The sequence below is a fragment of the Bos javanicus genome, chromosome X (assembly GCF_032452875.1).
Source record: "Bos javanicus breed banteng chromosome X, ARS-OSU_banteng_1.0, whole genome shotgun sequence".
Lineage (NCBI taxonomy): Eukaryota > Metazoa > Chordata > Mammalia > Artiodactyla > Bovidae > Bos > Bos javanicus.
In genome coordinates, this window is record NC_083897.1 from 88,114,859 (window position 1) to 88,140,122 (window position 25,264).

Here is a 25,264-nt window from a genome sequence, read left to right on the forward strand (position 1 = left end):
TAGAAGATGCTATGGCCCCACTCTTGGGAAAAAGGCTAGTTTATTTAAGTCTGAGAAGTCGGGGGTCAGAGTGGAAGAGAGAGATGTAAGAATTCTCATCCTCAGGGTTCTTTGCAGGGAGGCACGTGTAGACATGGCCGTTTCTCCTCCACCATCACGTTCTGCCCCTGCAGCACATCGCACTTTGCAGACGGTTTCCCCCAGAAGGTCACGTTCTTCTCACCCTGACCTTCGACCATGGTAACGGTGGGCCTGGTGCATTAGTAGGGATGGGGATGAAGAGGAAAAGCTCAGGGAAGGCAAGAATGCGTTCAACAAACTCTTACTGAGTGGATACATTATATGTATATTTTTAGCTGGGAGATACTGGGCAATTTATCTCCTCTGTGCCTCAGTTTTCCTCATCTGAAAAATGGGAATAATAATAGTCTCCTCACTGGGCTGAGTGAGGATAAATGAGTTGATTCAAGTAAAGTGCTCAGAGTCATGTCTGGTACACAGTAAGTGCTCAATAAATGTTGGTAATTATTGATATGAGCTACCATCTCTTACCTTTAAAACCTTTTATTTCTTTCCCCATTGCCCACTGGGAAGAATCCAAATGCCTTGTTTTGGCATTCAAAGCCTTGTTGTTGGGCCCAAATCTCTGCCCCCAGGTCAATCTCTAGTTCTTTCTTACACTTTATTTAGACTAAGCCCCATGTCCAAAACGGTCTTCGCCTGGGTCATTTCTTCCATTAGGCAAACCCTCCATTCACTCCCATCCCGATTCTCCCAATCAGTCCTTTCTCCATTCATTCCCTCCCTCTGTCAAGTCCTTTGTGTCTCCATTCAACACCCGTAACTCTTCTTCCAGACCCACTCTAAACCCCACACCTGGTGACCAGGTAGCAGGCCTTCCACGAGTTGGGAAGAGGCCACTTAACCTAGTAGAAATAAGGAAAGCATAAGTGTTTTAACCCTCTCCAACACCTGGGCCACCCTGGCCATCTGCAAACATTTCAGGCAGCTGATTACCTGTGTCCAGGACTCTGCTCACAGTTTTGATGGTGGGGAAGTGTTTCCCAACCCCTTCCTGCCAGGGGAGGCCCAATCAGCTTCCTGGACCCAGACCCAACATGTCAACCATTCCTCAGATGTCTTCTGTCAGGGTGGAGTGGGCCTGTATCCCTGAGGGGAACCCATGGGATCTGGGTTCTGTGTGTTTGCAACTGTTGCCAAAAAGGTCTTAGAGCGTCTTGGGGCACAGGTGACAGAGGGAATGAGAGGGTGAATGGGGGCATGAGTGACTGAATGGGCAAATCAAAGCTTGGGTAACTAAGGAAGCAGAGCATATGGACACAGGAAGGACAGAGTGAATGGGAGAATGGCTGAGTGACTGAAACAGTGACTGAAGGGCACAGATGTTACCGATTCTCCCCTCAACATCCTCTTTCTCAGCTTCTTCTTTAGTTTCTCCCCTCTTCCTACAACTGGAAGATGGTACTCAGCCAGGCAGGCACCTTGGACCCAGTGACAGAAGCCCTGTTTGGTGGTGACCAACCCTCCTGCCCTATATGCTGACATATCACTATCATAACCCCCTCCAAGGCACATTGCCCCCTCACTCACGAGAACTTGGGGAGCGTGGCCTGGCAGAGGCGCTGGCGGGTGCGGATGGGGTTGGGTCCACATGGGGGTATGCACAGCCCCCAGGTACTCCACTCCGACCAGGAGCCTTCCCCTGCAAAGAGGGGAGAGGTTCCTGAGTCAGAATTAGAGGTCTTGGTGGGGGGCTTGTGAGAGAGAGGCTGCAGGAACATGGGGTCCGCGGCAGAGTCAGAAAGCCCCTGTCCCTGCATGGGCTGCCCCACCCTCGCAGCATGGTTCCTGGGGGCACTCACAGAAGCAGCGCTGGATGTTGTAGCAGTGCCGGATATCCTGCTGTTTCCCAACACATCGCTGTCCGTCAAATTTGCGGCCCTTGCAGATCCTGGAGCGTGTCTGCTGGCCTGGGATCTCCTGGCAGCTGATGTGTTTAATGCTTGGGCGGATGCAGTTGCTCCACTCCCCCCAGAGCCCCCACTGTCCATTCACTGCAGAGACAGGGGCAGCTGGGCTTGCACCAAAGAAGAGAGTCAGGGGGTTCAGAGGAAGGAAGGGGGGCTGAGGAAGACAATGGGAAGGACTGGATGTGGGAAAGGGGGATCAGACATGGAATCAAGGCACTAGGGCCAGGAATGGAGGGATTAGAGGCAGGAACAAGTCATTAACAGCAGGAATTGGGCAGCAGAGATGGCCGGGGGCCTTAGGCATGGAAATCGGGCATCTTGGGGTGCTGACCAGGGCAGTGCACAGCCGTGTTGCAGACGTGCGTCCGGGTGCCATCACCGACACAGAAGGGGCCCCCATGCTGGGGCACAGGGTGATCACATGTCCGTTGTTCCTGGATCTTACCCAGGCCGCAGGTCACAGGGCAGGGGCTCACAGCACCCCATGGCCCCCAGCCACCAGCCACTGTCGGGAGGACAGAAGTGAGGAGAAAGGCCACCTCAGTCTCCCTGACTCAGCCCCTAGACCCATGAGGCAGACTGCTCCCAAACGAAAAGCTCCATGGTCACATGGTCTCAGATCTCTGTCTCTTGAAATGTCAGAGCAATCTCCATATAAGTTAAGAGCAGAGGTCTCATTCCCCAGTACCTGGGCAAGGTGGCAGGCCGGTGCAGACCCGCTGCTCATAGGGTGACCCTGAGCAGGGATTCCCAGGAGGCTGTGTGGAGGGCTCAGGTGCAGAGCATGTGCGGCTTCGTCTCTCCACAGCTGCACTGGGTCCACCGTGGCAGGTGCCTGAGCAGGGGCCCCAGGGGCCCCAAGCAGCCCAGGCCCCATGTGCTGTGATGGGGTAGGGGTGGGGAGATACCAAGTGTGGTCATGCATGTTGAAGTCTTCACAACATGGAAGTTCCCTGCTGTAACCCCTGGACCCACCCTGGGTGCCCACATCATTGCCCAGTGGTTGCCCTCACTCACTGGGGCAGACTTGTTTGGTGTCACAGGGCTCTGACTCCTGTGCCTCTCCTATGCAGTGGCCCCCACACTTGGGGGTGGGGCGATTACATGCTCGACGACGAATCTTGATCCCTCTAGAGCAGGTGACAGAGCAAGCTGCCCAGGGTCCCCAGTTGGACCAGCCACCCATCTCTGTGGAAGAGAAAAGAAGGAACAAGATGGAGGTGGTGGTATTACTCAGTGGTCCAGGCTTCCTCATGTACCCCACATCAGCTTATCCTATCCCCACAGTTTCTGCCATACCTGGCCTACCATCATTGCCCATCTGGACTATTGCAGTAGCCTTCACACTGGTCCCTTTGCTTTGCTACTCAGCACATAGTTTGTCTTCCTGACAGCAAAAGGGATCTGTCACAACCCAAATCAAATCACGTTTTTCTGCCATCACTACATCACTCAGAATAAAAGCTGACATCCTCACCATGACCTACAGGGGTCAGTCACCCTATGACCTCACCTCTCATCACTCTACCCCAACCATGCTGACCTCCTCCTTGACACCTCACAAACATCGAGCACAGTTCCACCCTCAGGGCTTTTGCCTTGATTGTTCCCGGTGCCAGGTAACTGACAGTGCTCGCCCGCCTTGCTGATCTTCCTCACCAGGACAGCATGGCTGGTCCTCACAGGCCTGTAGCTGCCACTGGAAGGTTCCAGGCTCCACCTTCTCGGGGAAGCATTGCTCACCCCAGCCTGTGCAGTGCCGGTGCCGCAACTGGGAGCCCTCAGTGCAGGTCACTGAGCAGGGGGTCCATGCGGACCACGGTGACCACTGTGGGAGCCTGTAGGGAGAAGCACACGTCCCACCCTGGCACACTCTGGCAAGGATGGTATACGGGACCAGAGTGTGTGTAGGCACAGGCAGGAATGCGGGATAAATGTATGCAGAATGGAATGATGGGAGTACCTACCTCTTAGTGATGTTGGGGGATTGAACAGGAAGAGGTGAACACTCAGTAAACACTTATCATTTACCTTCATCATCAGGAATCTGGAGTTACCCTTTGAAGACTCCCAAGGACAGTGCCAGGCACGCAGTAAACAAGGATAAGGACTAGGGGCCCAGAACTGCTGTCAAAAGCCCACCAGGCCACAACTATGCATGGCAGCAGGCAAACAGGAAGTGTTTAATAAATAGGAGCCATCATCCCAATGAGCTCAAAAACCCCACCCCCACCATGGCATAATGCTAAACAGATGAGACCTGTTAACAACTAGGGGCCTGCCTTCAAAAATCCCCAAGCTACACATCCCTGTAGCTGTGTGTATCTGGGGTATACACAGTGTATCTGGTGGTGTATATGGGATATATAGTAAGCAGTTAGAAAATATGTCTGACATACAGAAAGGGCTCAATATATGTCAGCAGGCATTATGATTAAGAGACTAGAGCTACTCAAAAATCCTCTCAAAAATCCTCTACTACTCCCAGTATCTGCAATGAATCAGGATGCTGGAAGTATTCAATGAATGTGAAGTGTCATTTTAATTTGGAGCCTGGAGTTGCCCTCAGAATTGCCCAAACACTTCCCTTCCTGCAATGTCTCTATACAGTATGAACATGCCATATGAGCTGTCATCACCATTTATGAGGGCTTGAGCTACCCTCAGAAATAGCCGAGCAGCAACCCACCCACAATGCTTCTGGTATGCAAGAAGTGCGCAATATGTGTAAGCCATCTTGGTTCTCAACCAGGGGTGACTTTCACCTGTCTGGAGACATTTGAGTTGCTGCAGATTGCTACTGATAACTACTGGGAGGCCAGGGATGTGATAACACATTCTGCCCTGCACAGGTCAGCCCCTCACAAAGAAATAATTTTCTGGCCCCTAAGTGTCAACAGAGCCAAGGCTGAGAGACCTGGAGCTACAGTTGTGATCAGGGCCTTGGAGCCATGCTGGAGAATCTCAGAGAAGGCAAGAGCCCAAGTTCTGTGTTGCCCCACATACAGTCCTTTTTGCCTCCCACAAACCCCAGGCTCCCCCTGACCTGCACGCCATACAGAGATTGCTGCCAGGCTTCTGGAAGGCATAGCCAGCATTGAGACAGCAGTCTTCCATGCTGACCCCTCTCCCAAGGAGGTCCTTGCACTTGCCCGTAGATTCCTCATACTGGGCGAAGCAGAATACAGGGTCTGAGCCTGTAACAGGGTGGGGGAGCATGGTCAGGGTTGTGAGGAGCCCAGGCACCCCTGGGGGCCAGTTGGGCCCCCATCCACTCACCTGTGGCTGGCAAGGTGAGCAGCAGCAGTGGCAGCAGCAGCAGCAGCAGCAGGGCCTGTGCTTGGGCGGGCATGTTGAGCACTGTACCCCTGCAGCCCCGCCAGGGAGGAGGCCTGGCTTTATGTGCGCTGACCTGCTCCCAGAGTTAGTGGAAAAGAGGAACCAGGGGCAGGAGGAACTAGGAGGGCGAAGGGCAGTGTGGGAGAGGAGGAGTGGGGGGAGGGGAGGGTACTGTGCTGGTCTCTTCAGCTCCAAACTCTCCTGGCCACCTCTGTCCCTGAGCTTCCTCCTCTCCTCTCCTCTCCCCTCCCTACTTCCTGCATCACTCTTGTGAGGTCCTATTGTGTTTGTCACCATATCCCCAGCACCCCAGGCCCCGCCCAGCAGCCCATGGGCACTCATTCAATGCACCTTGGACAAGTTCTTACTGAGGGGGAAATGGAGCCTGGCAGTTGGAAGCAAGATAGAACTTCCTCACTGTGTGACCTTGAGCAAGTCACTTGAACCTCTCTGAGCCTGTTTCCCCACCTATAAAAAGCATGCCCTCTACCACAATGACAGGGCCAACCCCACGGGGGTGCTGAACATTAGTGAAGTGAGCACGGTGTGCTCAACGTGCCCTGCCTCATGGGGTGGAGCGGGCATCGAGGTAATTGCTTCATCCTCCATCCTGCCTTCACCACCACCCTCCTCTTTCCTGAAAGTGAGATTCTTCATGGTCAGCAATGTGGAGGGGAGGTCAGCACAAAGGAAGTGAGAAGGGGAAGTGGCAAGAGTGCGGGGAGAATTCAGGACTGAACTGGTGCTATCCACTGCCCCACGGGCAGCTGGGGGTACCTTCAGGTCCCAAGGAGGGGGTGGTTGGCTTGGCCACGTTCCATCGACTATCTTGGATAGGTAATAACTGCCCCCCTCCCCATCCCATACACAGCCAACATCATAAGGCATTTTGAGCAGATCTGGAGTTAAGGTATTTAAAAGTCCTTAGTTTAGTGCCTGGCATACAGCAGGTGCTGTTTGTTAAATACATTGATTAAACATTTATTGAGCAACTACTGGGTGCCAAGTGCTGTTCTGGACATTGGATGGAGCAGACAATAAGAAGCCCCAAATGCTAGCCCTCAAAGGACTTTTGTTCTAAGAGAGGGAGACAAGGTCACCTCCCTCACAAAAGGGTATCTGTCACTCTCTAGCCCAGAGGCTCTCAAATCTAAGTATGCATCAGAATCATCTGGAAGGTTCGTTAAGTCCAGATTGCCAGGCCACCCCAGTTTCTGATCCTATAGATTTGAGGTGGGGCTCAAGAAGGTGAATTTCTAATAAGCCCCATCTGACACTGATGTTGCTGTTCGAGGACCACACTTTAAGAGCCATCATTCTAGTTCCTGACCCTTTTCTCCGTGGGTCTCATGTAGGAAAACTGTTCGTTGTAGTCCTTATTTTACTGTTAATAATTAATTCCAATTCAGCCTAAGCTCCACAGAGCCCTTTTTTTAAAAATAAGCCTAATGAGTGAAACTCCAGAGCCTGCTTTAAAAACAGAAATCTTTTTAATTAACAAAAAGGAGTGTAAGAAAGTTAGGAAGGCAATGTCTCATTTCCTCTACATCCATTTAGGAGCACTATTCTGCAAATTAAAACAAAGTTGAATGATTTGATTTGGTCAGGTGTGTTAAAACAGAGCTTTCTCAAGAATACTGGTCTTACTTTATGGGTGATAAGGCATGTTGACAATTCATATCCGTTACAGATGTACTGTTTTCTGATAACATAAGCCTGTCTTTGAACAAAGCGGTCTTGTTAAGTTTCCAGGACTTCAGTGCTGTTATCCTATGAAAACAAACTCCTCAAGAAACCTGTAATTCTGGTTGGTTGCTTTATCTAATCATCTTTTGCCCTGGTAATGATGTTATAATCGATACTTCATTTATTCCTAAACTCTGTACCTACTTACTGGTTCCCCTGGGAAGAGGACTGTCGCTACTTTCATCTTCTCCCACACGTTTAGGCAATAAAATGACTGCAGATTTCTTATTTAAACAAAGACTGAGAGTCTTATCTCATGTAATCATTGCAACACCACCACGATGCATTTGTTGCTTGTCTGTTGTCTCCACTACAATGCCAGCTCCACAAAGGTGGGATTTGTGTCTGGTTTGTTAACTGCTGTATCTGCAGGGCCTGGATGGGCACCAGCAAACAGTAAGTGCTCAATCAACATCTGCTGAATGAGTAAGTAAATGCAACAAACAGTGCTTTCAAGATTCTGAAAAGTGCTTAGAGGAATAATCTGGATTGGAGGTGAAAATGTGATCATCATGGCGGGGAGCAGCAGTGTTTCAAGTGCTGGAACTGGACCAAACAATCTGGAGAGGGCTTGGCTTGTGAGAAGAGAGAAGGGAAGCCCAGGCTAAGCCCTGAGAAACTCCAGCATTTCACCTTGTGGAGAACTGGGAGAAGCCAACCCAAGGGCCCAAGGAGGAAGCAGACAGACAGAAGAGAGCTTTCCCCTAAGCCTGGCACAATCCATCCACCAGCTCTCACCCACTAATTCAGTTTCAGTCATTCTCTCTTGAGATCTCTCTTCTTTTTTACATATTTATACACACACTTCAGAATTTACAGCTTCTACCACAGCCACATACAAACAAGATCACATACATACTTGAACACACAGCCTTTCTCAGCCACTCTTTCAGGGAGTCATTTGCTGTCATTGACATCAGCCTGACTGTGGTCTTCTTTCAAGAACAGTTTCCCACACAGTCACGTCATCTAGCCTGTGTCCTTCAGCCAAGGCCACAATGACTCTCACCGGTCAGTTTTGCACATACACACAGTCATGCGTTTTGATGTTTCAACTGCTCATTCGGGCCATCATTTTCTCATATACACAAATGTTTGGTGATTTATAGCCACCGCTAGTTCCTCCGGAAGTTCCCTGCACACACATGGTCACTCTCTCTCCCACCTCTCCATACTCATGCCCATTTCACACACCTAGAGTGCCTGACTAGGCTGAATTTCATTCATGCACAATCAGTGTCTCAGACACTGTCTTAGTCACCTAGTCTCACATTTCTTTGCAAGCAGCTTCCAACATGCCCAGTCTTTGTTCTATAGTCTTTAAAGTCTCTTTTAGAGTTTTTCACAGACCCTCAGCCTGTCAGACATTCTGTCACAGGTACAGTGTCACAGTCACTTGCCCTCATTCACCCTCTGACATCCTGTAGTCACTAATTCACAACTGTTACTAGGCTCTCTGCAAGTCTCACACACACAGTCTCTCACAGCTCATCTTAGTTGTTTACACCATCCAGCCAGAGTATCCTGTACACTCAAACACAAGTAGAGCCTCCCAGATTTCTTGCACAAACTGATCGCATAGTCTCTCAGTGTCTCATTTGCTCAGCTTCATCTTCTCAGTTTTTCACCAGCATGTTTTCTCTGGTTTACTGTCTCTCATGAAATGTTTCACTCTCACACACTGCTCAGTCATCAGTTTTCTCTCACGTGGCACTTACTTCCTTCTTTTTACTCCTCGCCTCTCACTCACAGTGAAGTGGTCTCTAGCACACTTCCACTCACTCTGTCTCACCATCATCTTCTCTTATACTTCCATGGTCCCTGAACCTGTTGGCTAGATTGGAGTACTAACTGCATCCATCTGCCACTAGGCTCAGGAACACGAACACACACACACACACACAAATTACAGCCTCTCATGCTCTCCCAGCTGCAGCCACTTCTTCTGTTACTCATGCAGTCTTTGCTAGTTTAATCTCGCAGAAAGTTTTCATACATACAATCACGCATTCTGGTATCTTAAATCTCAGGCACCCATCTGGCCTCACAGCTATTTTCTCTCATACAATCAACCTCTCACACATACGCTCTCATTATTTTAGTTGATCCAACAGCCTTGCATGAACGGTTTCACACACAACCCATCTCCTAAACACTGAGTCACCTGCTTACTTATAATGAAGTTTCTCACGTATGCACTGTCCCTGACAATCTCCACTGCACTTTCATGCCTATACAGGCTCTCACATGTTGTTTTGGTTACTCTCTCTTGCTCACCGTCAGCTTGTCCAACAGTGACTGATGTGCAATCCCCACTTCCTTCTCATAAACACTGTTTCACACAAAGCACCAGTTTCTGGCATACTATCTTAATCACTCATTCAGTTTTTGTATTTTTTTGCCACCCAGCCACAATTTCTCACATAGACACAACGTCAAGTTTGTGGTTACAACTTCCACTCTCTCAATACATGGCTTCACAAATGTACACGTGCAATCACAGCTTGCCAGAGTTTTCTCTTTTTCTCATACCTGGTTACCAATCTGCAGTCTTTACTCTTTCTGACACACACCATTATGCTCTCTCCCCCATGATCAATCTCACACCCTTATGGCCTTTCACACAGAGTCGTGCCTTTGCACACAGTTATTCCCAACAGCTTCAGGGAAAAAAATGCTACCAGCCTCCAGCATCACCTTTAAAAATATATATTTACAGGAACAATTCCCCATTCTCTGGGACTCTTAGAAAAAAAATTCATTTGGGAGGAAGTAAAACAAACAGTGGAGACAGGTGTAGCACCGTCCCCCAAATCACCAAGACCCAGGTCATAGGCCTGGGCTGGGACGGTGTTGATGGGAGGTGAACCCAGGAGTCCTCTGAACCCACCCTCCTCCAGCCTGGAATTCAGATTGAGCAGGCTTTATGTCCCTTGTTCCTCCCTCCCAACTCCAGGGACACATAAAGGGTCCTTTGTACCCGCCCGCAGGAAAATTGGGGGGCTGGGAGGGAGTTGAAAATACACATTTGGTATCAAAAATAAACACTTGGGGGTGGCAGGGAGATCCCCCAAATCCCTTCCTTCCCACCCACCCCATCTCAGATATAGGAAGAGATACCTCCCTCTCCCTTATTGAAAAGCCCTGTTTAAAAATAGATTATACTATCAAAATGGAAGGGGGTGGGGGACAGGGAGACCTGGAGTACTGGCTGGAGGGGCCCCCCAGACGGGGACCACTCCCCAAAAATCCCTCCATTGGGAGGTAACAGGCAGGACCCCAGGAGTTTGGCAGACACAGGAATGGCTTCTCAGGGGGAGAAGAACAAAAGAGGCATTCCTCCCTGGCCGAAAAGGTGGTTGAGAAAGGACAACCTGTCTGAGAGAAAGGCTGGGGAGGTGGAAATTCCCATCTCCAAGGGTGTGAGTCTTCCTTGGCCAAGACTCCCAAACCATTAAATGGCACAAATTCTTCCTGGACCCTTGGGGAGGGCCAGGAATAATAAACTACAACAAGCTAGCTCTTCTACCCATACCCCAAAGTGAAGACAGGGCTCCCTCAGCTCCCCAAGGGCAGGCTGAGAAATAAATAAAGAAAGGCCTGTCTCAAGCCAGACCCCGATTGTCTCATCTTGGGGAAAAAATGTGGAATATGGGGGAGATGCCCTTGCCACCCCCTCCAAAAGAGTTGGGCCAGGCTCCTCCCAGTGGCCTTCAAAAAATAAATAAATAAACCATCCCCACCACTGCAGTAGGAGACGTGTAAGAGCGGCCACTGGGGGACTGATCAAGAAGAGAGAAGTTGTATGTTTTTTTGTGGAAGGGTTATTGAGAGATCCTTCTTCCTAAGAATCCCTACCCAACCACGACTGGAGCACGAGTCTGTCAGCTGAACTATGTTTCTCCTTGAGACAGCTGGCTGGAGAGAAGTTCAGGGCATGGAAGGAGTAACCCCAGAAAGGGGTGGTGGTGGTTGTGGTGGTGGTGGTGATAGTCATGGCTTCTGGGGCCCTGGGGAGAGCACCACGGGGGTTGAGAGGCCATCCACGCTGATGGAAGGGATGTGCACCTGGGCGCTGCCACTGGACGGAAACTGAGGACAGAAATAGGGAGAGGTCATGGAAGGGGACTGTGCTAGGGTCACTCACCCTTTCTGAAATGGGGGAGCTGATCCTACCTGGAAGGAGAGCTTGGCCGGGCTACGGGGTGCAATGGGACTCAGTGTGCTCCAGAAGTGAATGCTGGGGGGCAGCGAGCTGGGAGTCAGCAGCACCGGGGTCTGTGGGGAAGGGGTGGTAAGAGCACAAGTGAGCAAGAGGGCAGCTGTGGGAAAACCAAAGGAACTTGGTTCTGGCCCCACCTGATTTCCCACTCATACTTCCAAGATCACTCCTCAAAAGTGCACAGGCCTAGACCATAACTACTGAGGCCATGTCTGTGACAGCTCTCTGACTTCACACAGACAACTGTTTCTAACTTTGGAGGGCCCACCCCAGCCTCACTAGGCAAGACCACCTCCAAGAGCCCACCCACATGCTGTTTTCAAACCTCACAATCCCAGTAGCTCAGGATCAACTTCCAACTCTTATCCCCTACGTGCATACCTCACAGGAAACCCGCTGAGAAAATCCCAGACCCCAAAGCCCCACTCAGGTTCCTCAAGCCATGCCTCAAACTAGAAACAGTTCCTGCAGAAAGCCTCTCGGTCCCTGCCCACAAAACTCCCCAGAACTGCCCTTCTTTGGGCACTTGATCCTTGGCATTGCAGACTCCTCCGTCCAGTAGCAATCCTGGACGGAGGATTGCTGTCCTCCACGCAGCCAATCCCACTCAAAGGCTCCACCCTCCCACTCTTTCAGAGGTAATCGCATCGGCCTTCACAGTAAGTCTAACTCCTCCCTCCCCCACCTTGCCCCAATCCCATTTGTTCCAGGTGCCGGCCCCGCCCCTTCGAAAGTTCTCACCAATGTGTGCGTAGGTAGCAGGGAAGGCGTCAGAGCTGGACCTGGCGCCTGTAGACCTGAACCAGTTCCCGATCCCGGAGTCCGTTCGGGTCCTGGTCCACCCAGCAGGCTTGGGCTGAGTGGAAGCTCCAGGTCCCGGGGCTTCCGGCCCTTCTGAGGCTGGGCGATCTCCGTGCTGGGTGTTGTGGAAGCCGTGAGGCTGCCCACCTGCGCCGCAGTTTCCATTGCGACAGCAGACAGCCGGGCTGGCACGCCCTCTGCTGGAGGGACTTCTGGGTCGACTTTGGGTTCAAAGGGCTCGGCCTTGACGGCTTCCAGCACAAACCCCGCCTCCCCACTGGCTGCAGCTTCTAACTCTTCCTTGGGCTCTTCCACTTTGACTTCTGGGGGCAGTGGCCGGCCTAACCCAGGCTCCATATTTGGCTCTTCGGATTTAAGGTTTGGGGCCTCGGGTGGGGTCAGGATGACCTGGGAGAGGAACGAGTGCAGAGGGGATGCCTAAGGATTGCTGGGGTAGTGAAGCCAGTTATTTCCCATGGAAAGTGGGACCTGAGAGTAGGGGCTGGTCCTTTAACAAGATGTGGTACTTTGACAAGAAAAATGGGGCTTCTTCTGGTCCTCCTATCTGGGATGCCTTCAGGGGTGGGACTCCAGGAGATACTGCCCCCATTTATAAAAGCAGTGGTTCTCAAAAATTTGCTTTATGGACCAGCAGCATACACCTCATCTGGAAATTTGTTAAAAATGTAGACTCTTGGGCTCATCCCCAGACTCACATAAAAAAAAAAACTCTGGGGGTGTCCCTCAGCACCTCTGGCTTAAAAAGCCCTCCAAGTGCTTTCTGATGAGTGCTAAAAGTGTGAGAGCCAGTGCATTAACCAAATACATTCAAGGGCACCTACTACATATTGGGTGTACTGCTAATTGTAGTGCACTCAATTTCCTTCTTCTTTCCCAGGGTTTGAATAGTTTTCCTCCCCATCTCTTTCTCCAAGGGGACTTCTGTGTCCCTCCTTCCATTATATTATCTTTAACAGGACATTATGTCCCTCCTCTTCCCAGTCCCTCTCTTCATTTGGGAACTGTATATCCCTCCCCTTGCTGAAATTCCATATTCCAGTCCTTACCTGCAGAGGCAGGCCAGCCTCCTCAGCCTCCAGGCAGGCCTCCAAGGGGTTTGGACTGGTGCTCCTGCTCCCCGAGGGAGGCACTGCTACTCCTGCAGGGCCGGTGTTGGGGAGCACTGTGGAAGGTCGAGGGTGAGAGGGCGGTTGTGGCTGCAGGGACTGGATGGTGAAGGTGGAATAGAGGCCTGAGCGCATGTAATCATTTCGGCTGCTGCGTGCCAAGCCGCCTGGGCCTGCCATTCCTGCACCCTTGAGTGTGCCTGGCTTCCCAGAGGCAGTGTCCCCGGGTATGGCGTGTACAGCTGTGGCGCCTGCATTTGCCAGAGTGGAGGTGACAGACACCTCAGGCTGAGGCGGGCAGTCCTCAGTGGAGCACCCTGCAACCTCAGGGTAGGACACAAACTTGTAGACAAACTTCTGGCCGCTCACTTTGCGGATGATGTTCTGGTAAGGGGGAAGAGACAGGATAGAGTGTCTTAGAAGAAAGGGCCAGAGAGAGTGGACGGTGAGGAGTGTCTCCTGGTGTTTTTTCCCCTGCATGCCTCTCCTGTCCTTTTACATATACACTGTCCCTGCTCAGTGTCTGTGTCCCCATGGGGTCCTCTTCCCAGCTTCTTTCACATCTCACTCATCTCTTAATCTGAGGCCTCCTCCCTTCTCCCCTACTTTCTACTACTCTTCCCCAACCCAATTTCCCTGTCTTCTCCCCCAGCTTCTTCCCCTTCTCTCTCTCCCCACTGCATAATCCTTCCTTTAGTCTACTGCCCTTCTCCCTTCCACATCTCAGTCCCATCCATCCCCCTCCAAGTCTCCCTCTGTCATACTCTCACCTCCTTCTGTTCGATTCCCCCACCCCACTTTAGATACACACGGCCACACCCACTGGCTCCTCTCCACACTGAGGCCCAACTAGGGAAGTAGATCTAGGAACAGGCTTTCCTCTTGGCTCCTGGAACCAGGGGTGTCTGTGGGCTAATAGGGCCAGGCCTTGGGGGTGGCTGCCAGGACACAGTTTTGGAGTCTAGCTAATGCAGTAAGACAGGGAAATGAAGTCACTGATATAAATGTTGGAAGAGACTGAATGTGGAAGAATATGGTGATGAATTGTTAATAAATATGAATTATTAGAGGATGATTTAAAGCTCTTGACATAGCTGTGAAACAGGGCAAAGTCATCAGGGTGGACAGGATGAGGAGCCTTATTCTTAATACCACTGGGGAGGTTTAAGCTGAGACAATTGGAAAATGAAGTAACTGTTAGCAACTAACAAGAATTTAAAATACTGGTATAAATACTGTGGGAATCTTAAGGCTGGCTTGGGTGGGTCACAGAGCATGTTTGGGGTATTTCAGGATAGCTGGATCTCAGGTATGTTCTGGTGGTTTCAGCGCATAGAATGAGGCAGACTCATTATGAATAGTGTTCTGGAGGTTTCAGCTAAAGGTTTAAAATATAAAAATGAAATAAATGCTGTAAGTGAGTAAGGGTGGGCAGCAGCACAGGTCTAGGGCTGTTCTGAGGAACAAGAGGCATCTGGGGGGCATTAGGGCACCCTGAAGACATCTTCATGTTGGCCACAAATGTCACAGGGTGGGTTTGTGTTTCTCAGAAAAGGAATGAAAAGGGAGACTCATTAATATTGTTTGAGAAGTTTCAGTGTGGGGTGAGAGGAAAGGGAATTGGATGAAGGCAGTCAAAAGGCACAAACTTCCAGTTATAAGAAAAGTAAATACTAGGGATGTAATGCACAACATGATAAATATGATTCACACTGCTGTATGTTATATATGAAAGTTAAGAGTGTAAAGATTTTTTTTCCTTTTTATTTTGTGTCTGTATGAGTTGGTGAATGTTCATTAAACTTATTGTGATAATTATTTCTTGATGTATACAAGTCAAATCTTTATGCTGTACACCTTAAACTTATACAGTAATGTGTGTCAATCATACTGCAATAAAATTGGAAGAAGAAAAACACTGTTTTGGAAGTTTCAGGTAAAAAATAAGAAAATGAAATAACTGGTATAAATGTGAGGGGGGATATCTAGCACTGGTTTCGCAGTCTGAGAGGAAAAGGAAAATTTACAGTTTTAGCTACAGGAATAAGATGATAAAATAAAATAACTGATGTGAATATTGGAGAGGACTAGTGTTGCTCTGGGAATACAAGAGGATGGGGTGTGGAGCGGGCATTATACATGTTGTTTTGGAGGTCTTAGCTAACGAAATAGGATATGAAAAGAATTGATAAAAATGTTGAGGGTCTTGGAGGATGAGATAAGCAAAGGTTAGCATAATGCTATCATGGAGGTTTTGATTCTAAGAATAAGGCTATTCTAGAATTCTTATTCTTGGATAAGAGCAAACCATGAAATACCTGGGGGAGCCCAGGACTGTTCCAGGATGAGGAAGACTCATTATTAATAGTGTTTTCAAAAGTTTTGGTCAGAGGAATAAGGAATAAGGCAAGAAAATGAAATGTTGTGTGGGGTGTGGTTGGGACAGCAGGATTCTGGGGATCTCAGAAAGAATGGAGTGAGTAGGGGTCAGTATTAATGTTGCTTTGAAGGTTTTAGCAAGAAAATAAAATAACTGGAATAAATGCTTGGGGGCCCCAATATTGGTCTGAGAGTACCAGAGGATGGGGTAAAAAATGGTAAATTTTAATACTGTTTTCAAAATTAGAGCTAGATCAAATTAAGACAAGAAAATGAAATAACTGGTATAAATGTTTGCTGGTGTTGGGGCGGGGGGAGTGCGTTCCCAGCCCTGGTCTCAGACACCTTACCTTGTCATAATAGTATCGCAAGGCCCGGCTGAGCTTGTCATAATTCATGTTGGTCTTATTCTTGCGCAGCCCCCACAGCCGGGCCACCTCCTCAGCGTCCACCAGCTTGAACTCACCGCCATCCCGTGAGGTCCAGGAGATGATGTGGCCATTGCCTTGCTCTCTCAGCAGCTGCAGCAGAAACTGCCACAGCGTCACAGAAGGGTCCATCGCTGGGGAAGTACTCACGCCATCCCAGGGGTACCTGGAGGGCAGACAGCTCAGAGCTAAGCGGCTGTGAATACATAAAGGGGAAGAGGTCAGTAGGAGAAAGATTCCTTTCTTTCCACTTTGCCTCCACCTCTGACCCCAGCCACCACCATCATTCCCTGAGTACCCTCAGCCTGGCTTTGGATGACGGAGGGGTGGGATGAGAATTTTGGAAATGATAGGATAGTGTGAACGTGTTCTGCCTGTGGGACAAATCTGAACCTCTGGGGGCCAAAGGGCAGACTGTGCTAGGCAGAATAATGCCCCCCACCCAAAGATGTCCACGTTCTAATTTCTGGAAACTGTGAATATGTTACATGGCAAAAGGAACTTTGCAGATGGATTTAAGGTTATGGACCTTAAGCTAGAGAGATGTTTGGGTGAGCTCAATCTAATCACATGAAGCTTCCAGAAAGGAAAGCAGCCCTGATAACACCTGGATTTTAGCCTGGTAAGACCTGTGCTGAACTTCTGACCTCCAGAACTCTTAAGAGAATAATTTGTGTTGTTTTAAGCAGTTAAACACAAGCTGGAATCAAGATTGCTGAGAGAAATACCAATAACCTCAGATATGCAGATGACACCACCCTTATGGCAGAAAGTGAAGAAGAACTAAAGAGCCTCTTGATGAAAGTGAAAGAGGAGAGTGAAAAAGCTGTCTTAAAACTCAACACTCAGAAAACGAAGATCATGGCATCTGGTCCCATCACTTCATGGCAAATAGATGGGGAAACAGTGGAAATAGTGACAGACTTTATTTTTTGGGGCTCCAAAATCACTGCAGATGGTAACTGCAGCCATGAAATTAAAAGATGATTGCTCCTTGGAAGAAAAGTTATGACCAACCTAGACGGCATATTAAAAAGCAGAGACATCACTTTGCCAACAAAGGTCCAGCTAGTCAAAGCTATGGATTTTCCAGTAGTCATGTGTGGATGAGAGTTGGACTATAAAGAAAGCTGAGCAACAAAGAATTGATGCTTTTGAACTGTGGTGTTGGAGAAGACTCTTCAGAGTCCTCTGGACAGCAAGGAGATCCAACCAGTCCATCCTAAAGGAGATCAGTCCTGAATATTCATTGGAAGGACTGATGCTGAAGCTGAAACTCCAATCCTTTGGCCACCTGATGGGAAGAACTGATTCATTTGAAAAGACCCTGATGCTGGGAAAGACTGAAGGTGGGAGGAGAAGGGGACGACAGAGGATGAGATGGTTGGATGGCATCACAGACTCAATCAATGGACATGAGTTTGAGTAAACTCCGGGAGTTGGTGATGGACAGGGAGGCCTGGTGTGCTGCAGTCCATGGGGTTGCAAAGAGTTGGACACAACTGAGTGACTGAACTGAACTGAAAGCAGTTAAAAGTTTGTGATAATTTGTTACAGCATGAATAGAAAACCAGAACAATGCCCCTCACCTGAACATTTTCATTTGTACCTTCTACCACATCAAATACCAAGTTTCCCAGGAGGTTCCTTCTGTCAGCGTCTCATAAAGGCTGTTTACTCCATACTGGGTTCCCTTCCTCTGCTTTCAAGTCTTCTCCATCGTTCAAGTCTCATCCCAAGGAGCCTTGACTTTATGAAAATTTCTGACATTGAAATGTCTGCTCTCTTCTGTCTACCCCATGCTCCTCTGACCTGTTCCTTTCCTTCTGGTTCTCCTTCTTGACAACAGCAATAATGAACATTTACTGAGTGCTAAATACGTGGTTTTTCCAGTGGTCATGTATGGATGGGAGAGTTGGACTGTGAAGAAAGTTGAGTGCCAAAGAATTGATGCTTTTCAACTGTGGTGTTGGAGAAGACTCTTGAGAGTCCCTTGGACTGCAAGGAGATCCAACCAGTCCATTCTGAAGGAGATCAGCCCTGGGATTTCTTTGGAGGGAATGATGCTGAAGCTGAAATTCCAGTACTTTGGCCACCTCATGCGAAGAGTTGACTCATTGGAAAAGACTCTGATGCTGGGAGGGATTGGGGGCAGGAAGAGAAGGGGACGACAGAGGATGAGATGGCTGGATGGCATCACTGACTAGATGGACGTGAGTTTGAGTGAACTCCGGGAGTTGGTGATGGACAGGGAGGCCTGGCGTGCTGCGATTCATAGGGTCGCAAAGAGTCGGACACGACTGAGCGACTGAACTGAACTGAACTGAAATATGTGCCAGGCATTGTACCAATTAGAGGCAATATGGCCTATTGGACGATCACCCAGGCTCCAGAGCCAGACTGCCAGGGCTGGAATCCTCATTCTGCTACTTATTAGCAGTGTGACCCTGGGTGTGTTCTTTAACCTCTTTGTGCCTCATTTCTTCCATCTCTAAAATAGATGGTAATACCACCTAGCTCACAGGGTTATTGTACAGTAAATATACTATGCCTGGGGTATAAGCTCTTACAAAATATCCATTTCTAATTTGTTCCTAATTCCTTATCTGCTACTCTAAAACCTGATTTGAAACAAAGTAAGGCCTTTTGTGGTCTTTATGGATCTTCACTTGGTGTGACTGTTCATACATCTTGCTACAGAAATCTGAATGTAGCTGATTACAGAGCCCACTAAGAGTATTATGTAACATCTTGTATGTGTACCTTGTTACTTTTCTAAAATCTGAAAAATTCAAAATTGTGAAACACATCTGGCCCCAAGGGTTTTAGATAAGGGCATGTAGACCTGGATTGCTATTTTTACAGCTATTGACTCACTTCTCTCTCATCACAACGTTGGGAAATAGGTACTCTTATTATCTCTAATTTATAAAGGAGGAAGCTGAGGCACAAAATTTCTAAATGACATTTATGTACCACACAGCTCTAAGTGGCATAGTCAAGACTTGGACCCAGGCAGCCAAGTTCCTGTTGTCTGAGCTTTTCAACCATTAGACTAAACTGCCCCTCATACTGACTATTCCCTCAGCATGTAATGCACAGAACAGGACCTTCCCTGGCCTTCTTCCCCCAACCTATAACTGCTCCTTTTGCTCAGTGTGAGTTGGAAATAAACATGAGCTTCCTATTTCTTAAGGAAAGAGTTTTCATCAATTACCCAACTGGGACTGCTGGGTTAAGAAAGAACTTCTTTCTATAATTTATAGCTTGAGTCTTTAATCTGTAATGAAATACAGTCTGATCCTCTTATGTCTGAGCTGTTTCGAAGTTCATTTGGCAGATACAATTTTAGGCAATTATGTAAGTCATAAGGCCACAAAGTATTCAGATTACAGTCCCGTCATCAGAAACCTTGCTTGGTTTATTTGGAAGGCCTGTTTGTTTCAGAGGCAGAGAGTCCACTGTGATTCCTGGTGGTGACAACAGGCAATTTTATCAGTTCCCCTTTCAGCAGCCACAGAATCTATCACTTAAGGTGAAACCTGACAGTTGGCTTCAAGCCTCAGCAGCACACGAGGTTTTGTATTTTGTTTATTATCACATCTCCCACATAACCCCTAATAAGAGTTCTAGTCATATGCCTCTCTCAGATGCATTTACTTCTCTTTATTTCACTCATTTAGCAAGCATTTATGGAGGGCCTGCTGTGGGCCAGGTGCTGGGGAGACAGCAGTGGATACAACAAAAATCCCTGCTCTGGCATAACTCACGTTTTAGTGGGGCAGACAGACAAGAAGCAAGATAAACAAGAATTCTTCAGATGGTGATAAGAGCTCTGAGAAAAAAACAAAGAAGCAGGGGAGAAGTTATTTTCTGAAAAGGTAGTCACTGTGGAGGTGATATTTGAGCAAAGACCTAAGAGAGGTGAAGGTGTCAGTTTTGTGACAACCTGGAAAGCAGTCATCCAGGCAGAGGAAATAGCTAGGGTGAAAGATCCTGAGGCTGGAGAGCCTGGCAGGTCAGGGGAAGGGAAAGGAATCTGGCACGGTCAGAGAGAAAACAGTGAGGGGAAAGTATCAACAGTAGGAGCTGAGAACAGAGGGGCAATGGAGGCCAGACTGTGTGAGGCTCTTTTAGGCCAGGAAGGGCTTTGACTTGACTGAATGAGATAGGAGCCATGAGCTGGCTGTGAGCAGAGGAGTGACAGGATGTGACTTGGATTTTAACAGAATCCCTCAGGTTGTTGGGAGGAGAACCAGCTGTAGGGGCTGAAGAGGCTACTGCAATAGTCCATGTAAGAGATGGTGGTGTTAGCAGTGGAACTGGTGAGAAGCGGCTGAGTTCTGGATAAAACCTAAAGACAGAATGAATGGAATTTGTTGACAGATAGCATTGGGGGTGGGGTGGGGTGAGAGATGACTCTAGGTTTGTGGCCTGATCACCTGAGATAGGAGCCCTGTGGGAGAGCAGGTTTTGAAGGGAGAACATGGGGTCAGATTTGGAGATGGTCAGTCTCAGAGGCCTGTGAGACACCTACATGTATGCCAGGAATAGCATTACCAATTTAAAAAACAGGAACCAGCCACACAGCCCTTACCATTTTAGTCATTTAACTCATTCAATCCTCAAACCAACACCATGGGTGGGCACTCTTATTACCCTCCCGTGTTCCAGATGAGGAAATGGAGGCACAGAGAAGTAATATAACTTGCCTAAGGTCACACAGAGACAGCAATCAAACTGTGGCAGTTTGGCTCTAGGCAGTGATCCTAGCCACTTTGTTCCATCAGCTCTCCATAGAGCAAAACTGAAGGGTAAGATCCTTGAGGGGGACAGGGATGCTATTTTACAGAGGGTGTTCAGGGAGGGCTTCCCTGAGGAAGTGACATATGAGTAGAAATCTGAAGGAGGGGAGGTAGCAAGCTATGCTGACATCTGTGGGAAGGGTCTTTCAAGCACAGGGAACAGAATGTACAAAGGCTCTGAGGTGGACTGAAGCTTGGCATGTTACATCGTAGGCACCCTGAGTTCATCCAGTTCCCATCTCTAAGGATGTGCATGTGCATGTGCATGTGCTGTTCTCCCTGCCAGGAGTGTCCTTCCCTCTTCTCAACATACGATGAACCCTTTGTTATACACATCATCAAGTTCTGAGATCTCCCAGGCAGAATTAATTCTTCCTTTGTGTGATGAATAACTTGTCTACCCCAGCAGATCTTTCTTCTCTCTGGCTTGCCAGCCTCATACTCCTTTGTCCTGTTCTAGCTCTGTGACCATGAGCAAGTTACTCAACCTCTCTGGGTCTGTTCCCGTACCTATAAAATGGGGGATATGCCAATCTCAAAGTTAAGTATCTTCAAGATACACCTACCTGAAAGGTTTCTGGGAGGATTAAATGTCAATATATGCCAATATCCGCTGGATCATCAAAAAAGCAAGAGTTCCAGAAAAACATCTATTTCTGCTTTATTGACTATGCCAAAGCCTTTGACTGTGTGGATCACAATAAACTATGGAAAATTCTGAAAGAGACAGGAATACCAGGCCACCTGATCTGCCCCTTGAAAAACCTGTATGCAGGTCAGGAAGCAACAGTTAGAACTGGACATGAACAACAGACTGGTTCCAAATAAGGAAAGGAGTACATCAAGGCTGTATACTGTCACCCTGCTTATTTAACTTATATGCAGAGTACATCATGAGAAACGCTGGGCTGGATGAAGCACAAGCTGGAATCAAGACTGCCAGGAGAAATATCAATAACCTCAGATATGCAGATGACACCACCCTTATGGCAGAGAGTGAAGAAGAACTAAAAAGCCTCTTGATGAAAGTGAAAGAGGAGAGTGAAAAAGTTGGCTTAAAACTCAACATTCAGAAAACTAAGATCATGGCATCTGGTCCCATCACTTCATGGCAAATAGATGGGTAAACAGTGGAAACAGTGGCTGACTTTATTTTTGGGGCTCCAAAATTACTGCAGATGGTGATTGCAGCCATGAAATTAAAAGGCACTCCTTGGAAGGAAAGTTATGACCAACCTAGACAACATATTAAAAAGCAAAGACATTAGGAGATCAGTCCTGGGTGTTCATTGGAAGGACTGATGTTAAAGCTGAAACTCCAATAGTCTGGCCACCTGATGGGAAGAGCTGACTTATTTGAAAAGACCCTGATGCTGGGAAAGATTGAGGGCGGGAGGAGAAGGGGACAACAGAGGATGAGATGGTTGGATGGCATCACTGACTCAATGGACATGAGTTTGGGTAAACTCTTCGAGTTGGTGATGGACAGGGAGGCCTGGCGTGCTGCGGTTCATGGGATCACTAAGAGTCAGATACAACTGAGCAACTGAACTGAACTGATATGTAAAGGACTTTTGCTCCAGCCACGGTGGCCTCCTTCATGGCCCTTGAACACGCCAGGCACAATCCCTCCTCAGGGCCTTTGCATTGGCTGTTCCTTCTGCCTGGTACACTCTTCCCTTACACATCATGGGTCCCTTCCTGAACTCCTTCAAGCCTTAATTCAAGCATCACCTTCTAAATGAGGCCTGCCCTGTGCCTAAGATTCCAACCACCCTGATACTCTATTCCTACCTTCCCTTCTTCACTTTTCCTCCTTAGCACTTGTCTAACATACTAATTAGATTGACTTATTTATATAGTCTGCACTCTTAGCAAATGTCTGCTCCACAAAGGCAGGGATTTCTGCCTGTTTTGTTCCCTTTCATGTCCCCACCACCTAGAAGAATGCCTGGTGCTCAGTAAGTTTTTGTTGAATAAACAGTCCTGACTAGCCTCTTAACTAACTCTCTTATGGCCTCTTCATCTCCATCTGTCCCCAACTCTGATTTGTCTGAAATTGTTATTTTCTCCATTCATTTGTGCAATAAATTCTTATCAAGTACTAGGTAAGAATTTTAGGTGTTGGAGACCTAGCAATGAATAAGCAGACAGAAAGAGTTCCTCATGGGACTCCTATTTTAATGGGGAAAGACAAATATGATAAATTGGTAAACAGAGTGCCTGACAGTGATAAAGGGCAAAAACAGAAATAAAGCAGAAAAGGGGCCTGAGTCCTGCTAGGTGTGCAGGTTCAGATGGTCAGGGACAGGTGACATTTGAACACAGTCCTGAAAGGAACCATGCAGAGATGGGGGTAGACTGTTCCAGGCAGAAAAAATAGGCAAGGCAAAGACCCCAAGGCTGGATTGCGCCTGGTATTTCTGAGGATGAGTGAGGTCATTGTGGCTGGAACAGAGTTAGGGGTGGGTAGGAGGTAAGGTCAGAGAAGTTATTTGTTTTATTAATTCACAAGGCAACCCACTCCAATATTCTTGCCTGGAAAATTCCATGGACAGCAGAGCCTGGCAGGCTACAGTCCATGGGGTGGCAAGAGAATAGGACATGACAGAGCAACTGCACACGCACATTCTTTATTTACCCTGGAGGGGATTCTAGTTCTGATTCCCCCACTTTACCAATGAGGAAACACGAGAGAAAGTGGTTAAATCACAAAGGTCACATAGCTGCTGGGATCAGGTGTGGATATGTCCTGAGACAAGGTGTGGAATGGAGACAGCTGAGGGAACAGCAAAAACCAAAGCGTGGAGACAGGAACTAATTTGGTTTTTAAGGAATGGGGCCTCAAGTGGGGTGAGATGAAGTGAGAGAGGAAAGCGTCAAAAATTATCCTATGTTCTGAGGAGCAATCTAATCTGATACCTACTGGATCACCTTTGAGTAAGGTATCCCTATGCTGAAATTCCCTCAGTACCTATCTTAAAGGCTGGATTAAAAAAGCTCATAACATAAAGCATTTTGCCTGGTACAAGTAGGTGCTCAATAAATGTTAGCATCTATTGGCAATATCACTATCACTAATGTATTCATTTACTGGAGTGAGGTAGGATGTCTCAGTGGTTAAAAGTGTGTATGAGAAAGTGTGTTCTAGGGTAAAAAAAGACCTAAGTTCAACAAGCACACAGGCTGATCCACGATTAAGAAGGAGGGAGGGTGGCAGGGAAGGCCATGGACTGATCCACCACCATGAAAGGAGGGGGAAAATAAAAGCACACATGTTGACCCTCCTGGAGGGATTACAAGGCACTGGACTCATAGGAGGTTATAACAGAAGGGAAGGGTGTGAACCCAAGCACAAGGGTGGCAGGAAGGCCAATGGACAGATCCACAGTAAAGGTGTGTATGTGAGTAAAGGCTCACCTTATTTACTAGGAGCAAGGAGATCAGAAAGCACATTGACTCCTTCACAATAGTGGAGAGCCATCCCACAGACTGATTAAAAGGAGAGGGGGACAAGGCCATGGACTGGGCTACTGAAAATGGGGAGATAAAACGCACTAAACTGATCCACTCTTAAGGAAGGGAGAAGCCCAAGGACTGGAGTGACAGTTTACAAAAAAGGGAGAATAAGGCAACGGGCTAATAAGCAGGGGCACGTGAAAAACAAGCATGTAGACGGATCCACTGTAAAGTGGTGTGTGTGTGATAAATCCATGAACTGATGCACTGGAGGCAGGAATACAAGTTCACAGATTAACTCACTGTTTGGGGGGGAGGGTACAACGCTACGGATTGACTAACTACAGGAACAGTAAGGGTGGAAAAACAAGGCCACAGCAGGGGCCCCTGAAAGTTGAGGACAGGAGAAATACAAACACTCAGATGCACCTACGGTCAAGGAGTCGGACACTGCCGCAAACTGGTTCCTTATAAGCGTGGGGTGGGGGGGCAAGACCACAGACCAGTCTACTGTAAGGTGGGGTGGGGAGAAACACAAGCACGAAGACTGATCCATTATAAAACAGAAAGGGGGGTTAGGCCACGGTCAGATCCACTACAAGGGGCGATGGGAGGGGACAATGCCACAGGCAAGTCCACCAGCCGTAGTGGCGGTGGTGGGGAGCCGAACACTCGCAGGGCTTGGGCCAAGCCACATCTCCCCTCCTCCCCCCGCGGGGGCGGGAAGGATACTTGGGGTCATGGACCAGGCCCTCCAACCTCCAGGCCCCGGACTCACCTGCGCGTAGAGCAGCGGCGGTGTTGGCAGCTCCGGGGGGCGGGGGCTCCATGCGCTGCCCCACCGCCCCCCAGGCCCGGGCTCCGAGGCGGAGGCGGCGGCGGCGGCGGAGGTGGCGGCGGCGGCGGCAGCACCTAGAAGCCGCCCCTGCGTTTCTTCACCGCTCACGTGGGCCCGTGAAGGAGGAGC

General features: G+C 48.5%; 2 protein-coding genes across 2 annotated transcripts; both read right to left on the reverse strand.

The window, feature by feature from the left end:
• Positions 1-23: 23 nt before the first annotated feature.
• CFP (complement factor properdin) lies at positions 24-5,623 on the reverse strand. The gene is made up of 9 exons (XM_061409927.1): positions 5,271-5,623; positions 5,038-5,188; positions 3,651-3,829; positions 3,009-3,179; positions 2,680-2,871; positions 2,323-2,496; positions 1,884-2,075; positions 1,612-1,723; positions 24-252 (listed from the first exon to the last, which is right to left on the reverse strand). Exons 1-9 carry the CDS (start codon positions 5,341-5,343, stop codon positions 102-104), a joined length of 1,395 nt encoding a protein of 464 aa, XP_061265911.1. The 5' UTR covers positions 5,344-5,623; the 3' UTR covers positions 24-101.
• A 4,146-nt stretch (positions 5,624-9,769) lies between these two features.
• ELK1 (ETS transcription factor ELK1) lies at positions 9,770-25,219 on the reverse strand. Its single transcript, XM_061409928.1, has 6 exons — positions 25,076-25,219; positions 15,956-16,229; positions 13,167-13,610; positions 12,040-12,507; positions 11,253-11,354; positions 9,770-11,168 (listed from the first exon to the last, which is right to left on the reverse strand). Exons 2-6 carry the CDS (start codon positions 16,163-16,165, stop codon positions 11,070-11,072), a joined length of 1,323 nt encoding a protein of 440 aa, XP_061265912.1. The 5' UTR covers positions 16,166-16,229; positions 25,076-25,219; the 3' UTR covers positions 9,770-11,069.
• Positions 25,220-25,264: the final 45 nt, after the last annotated feature.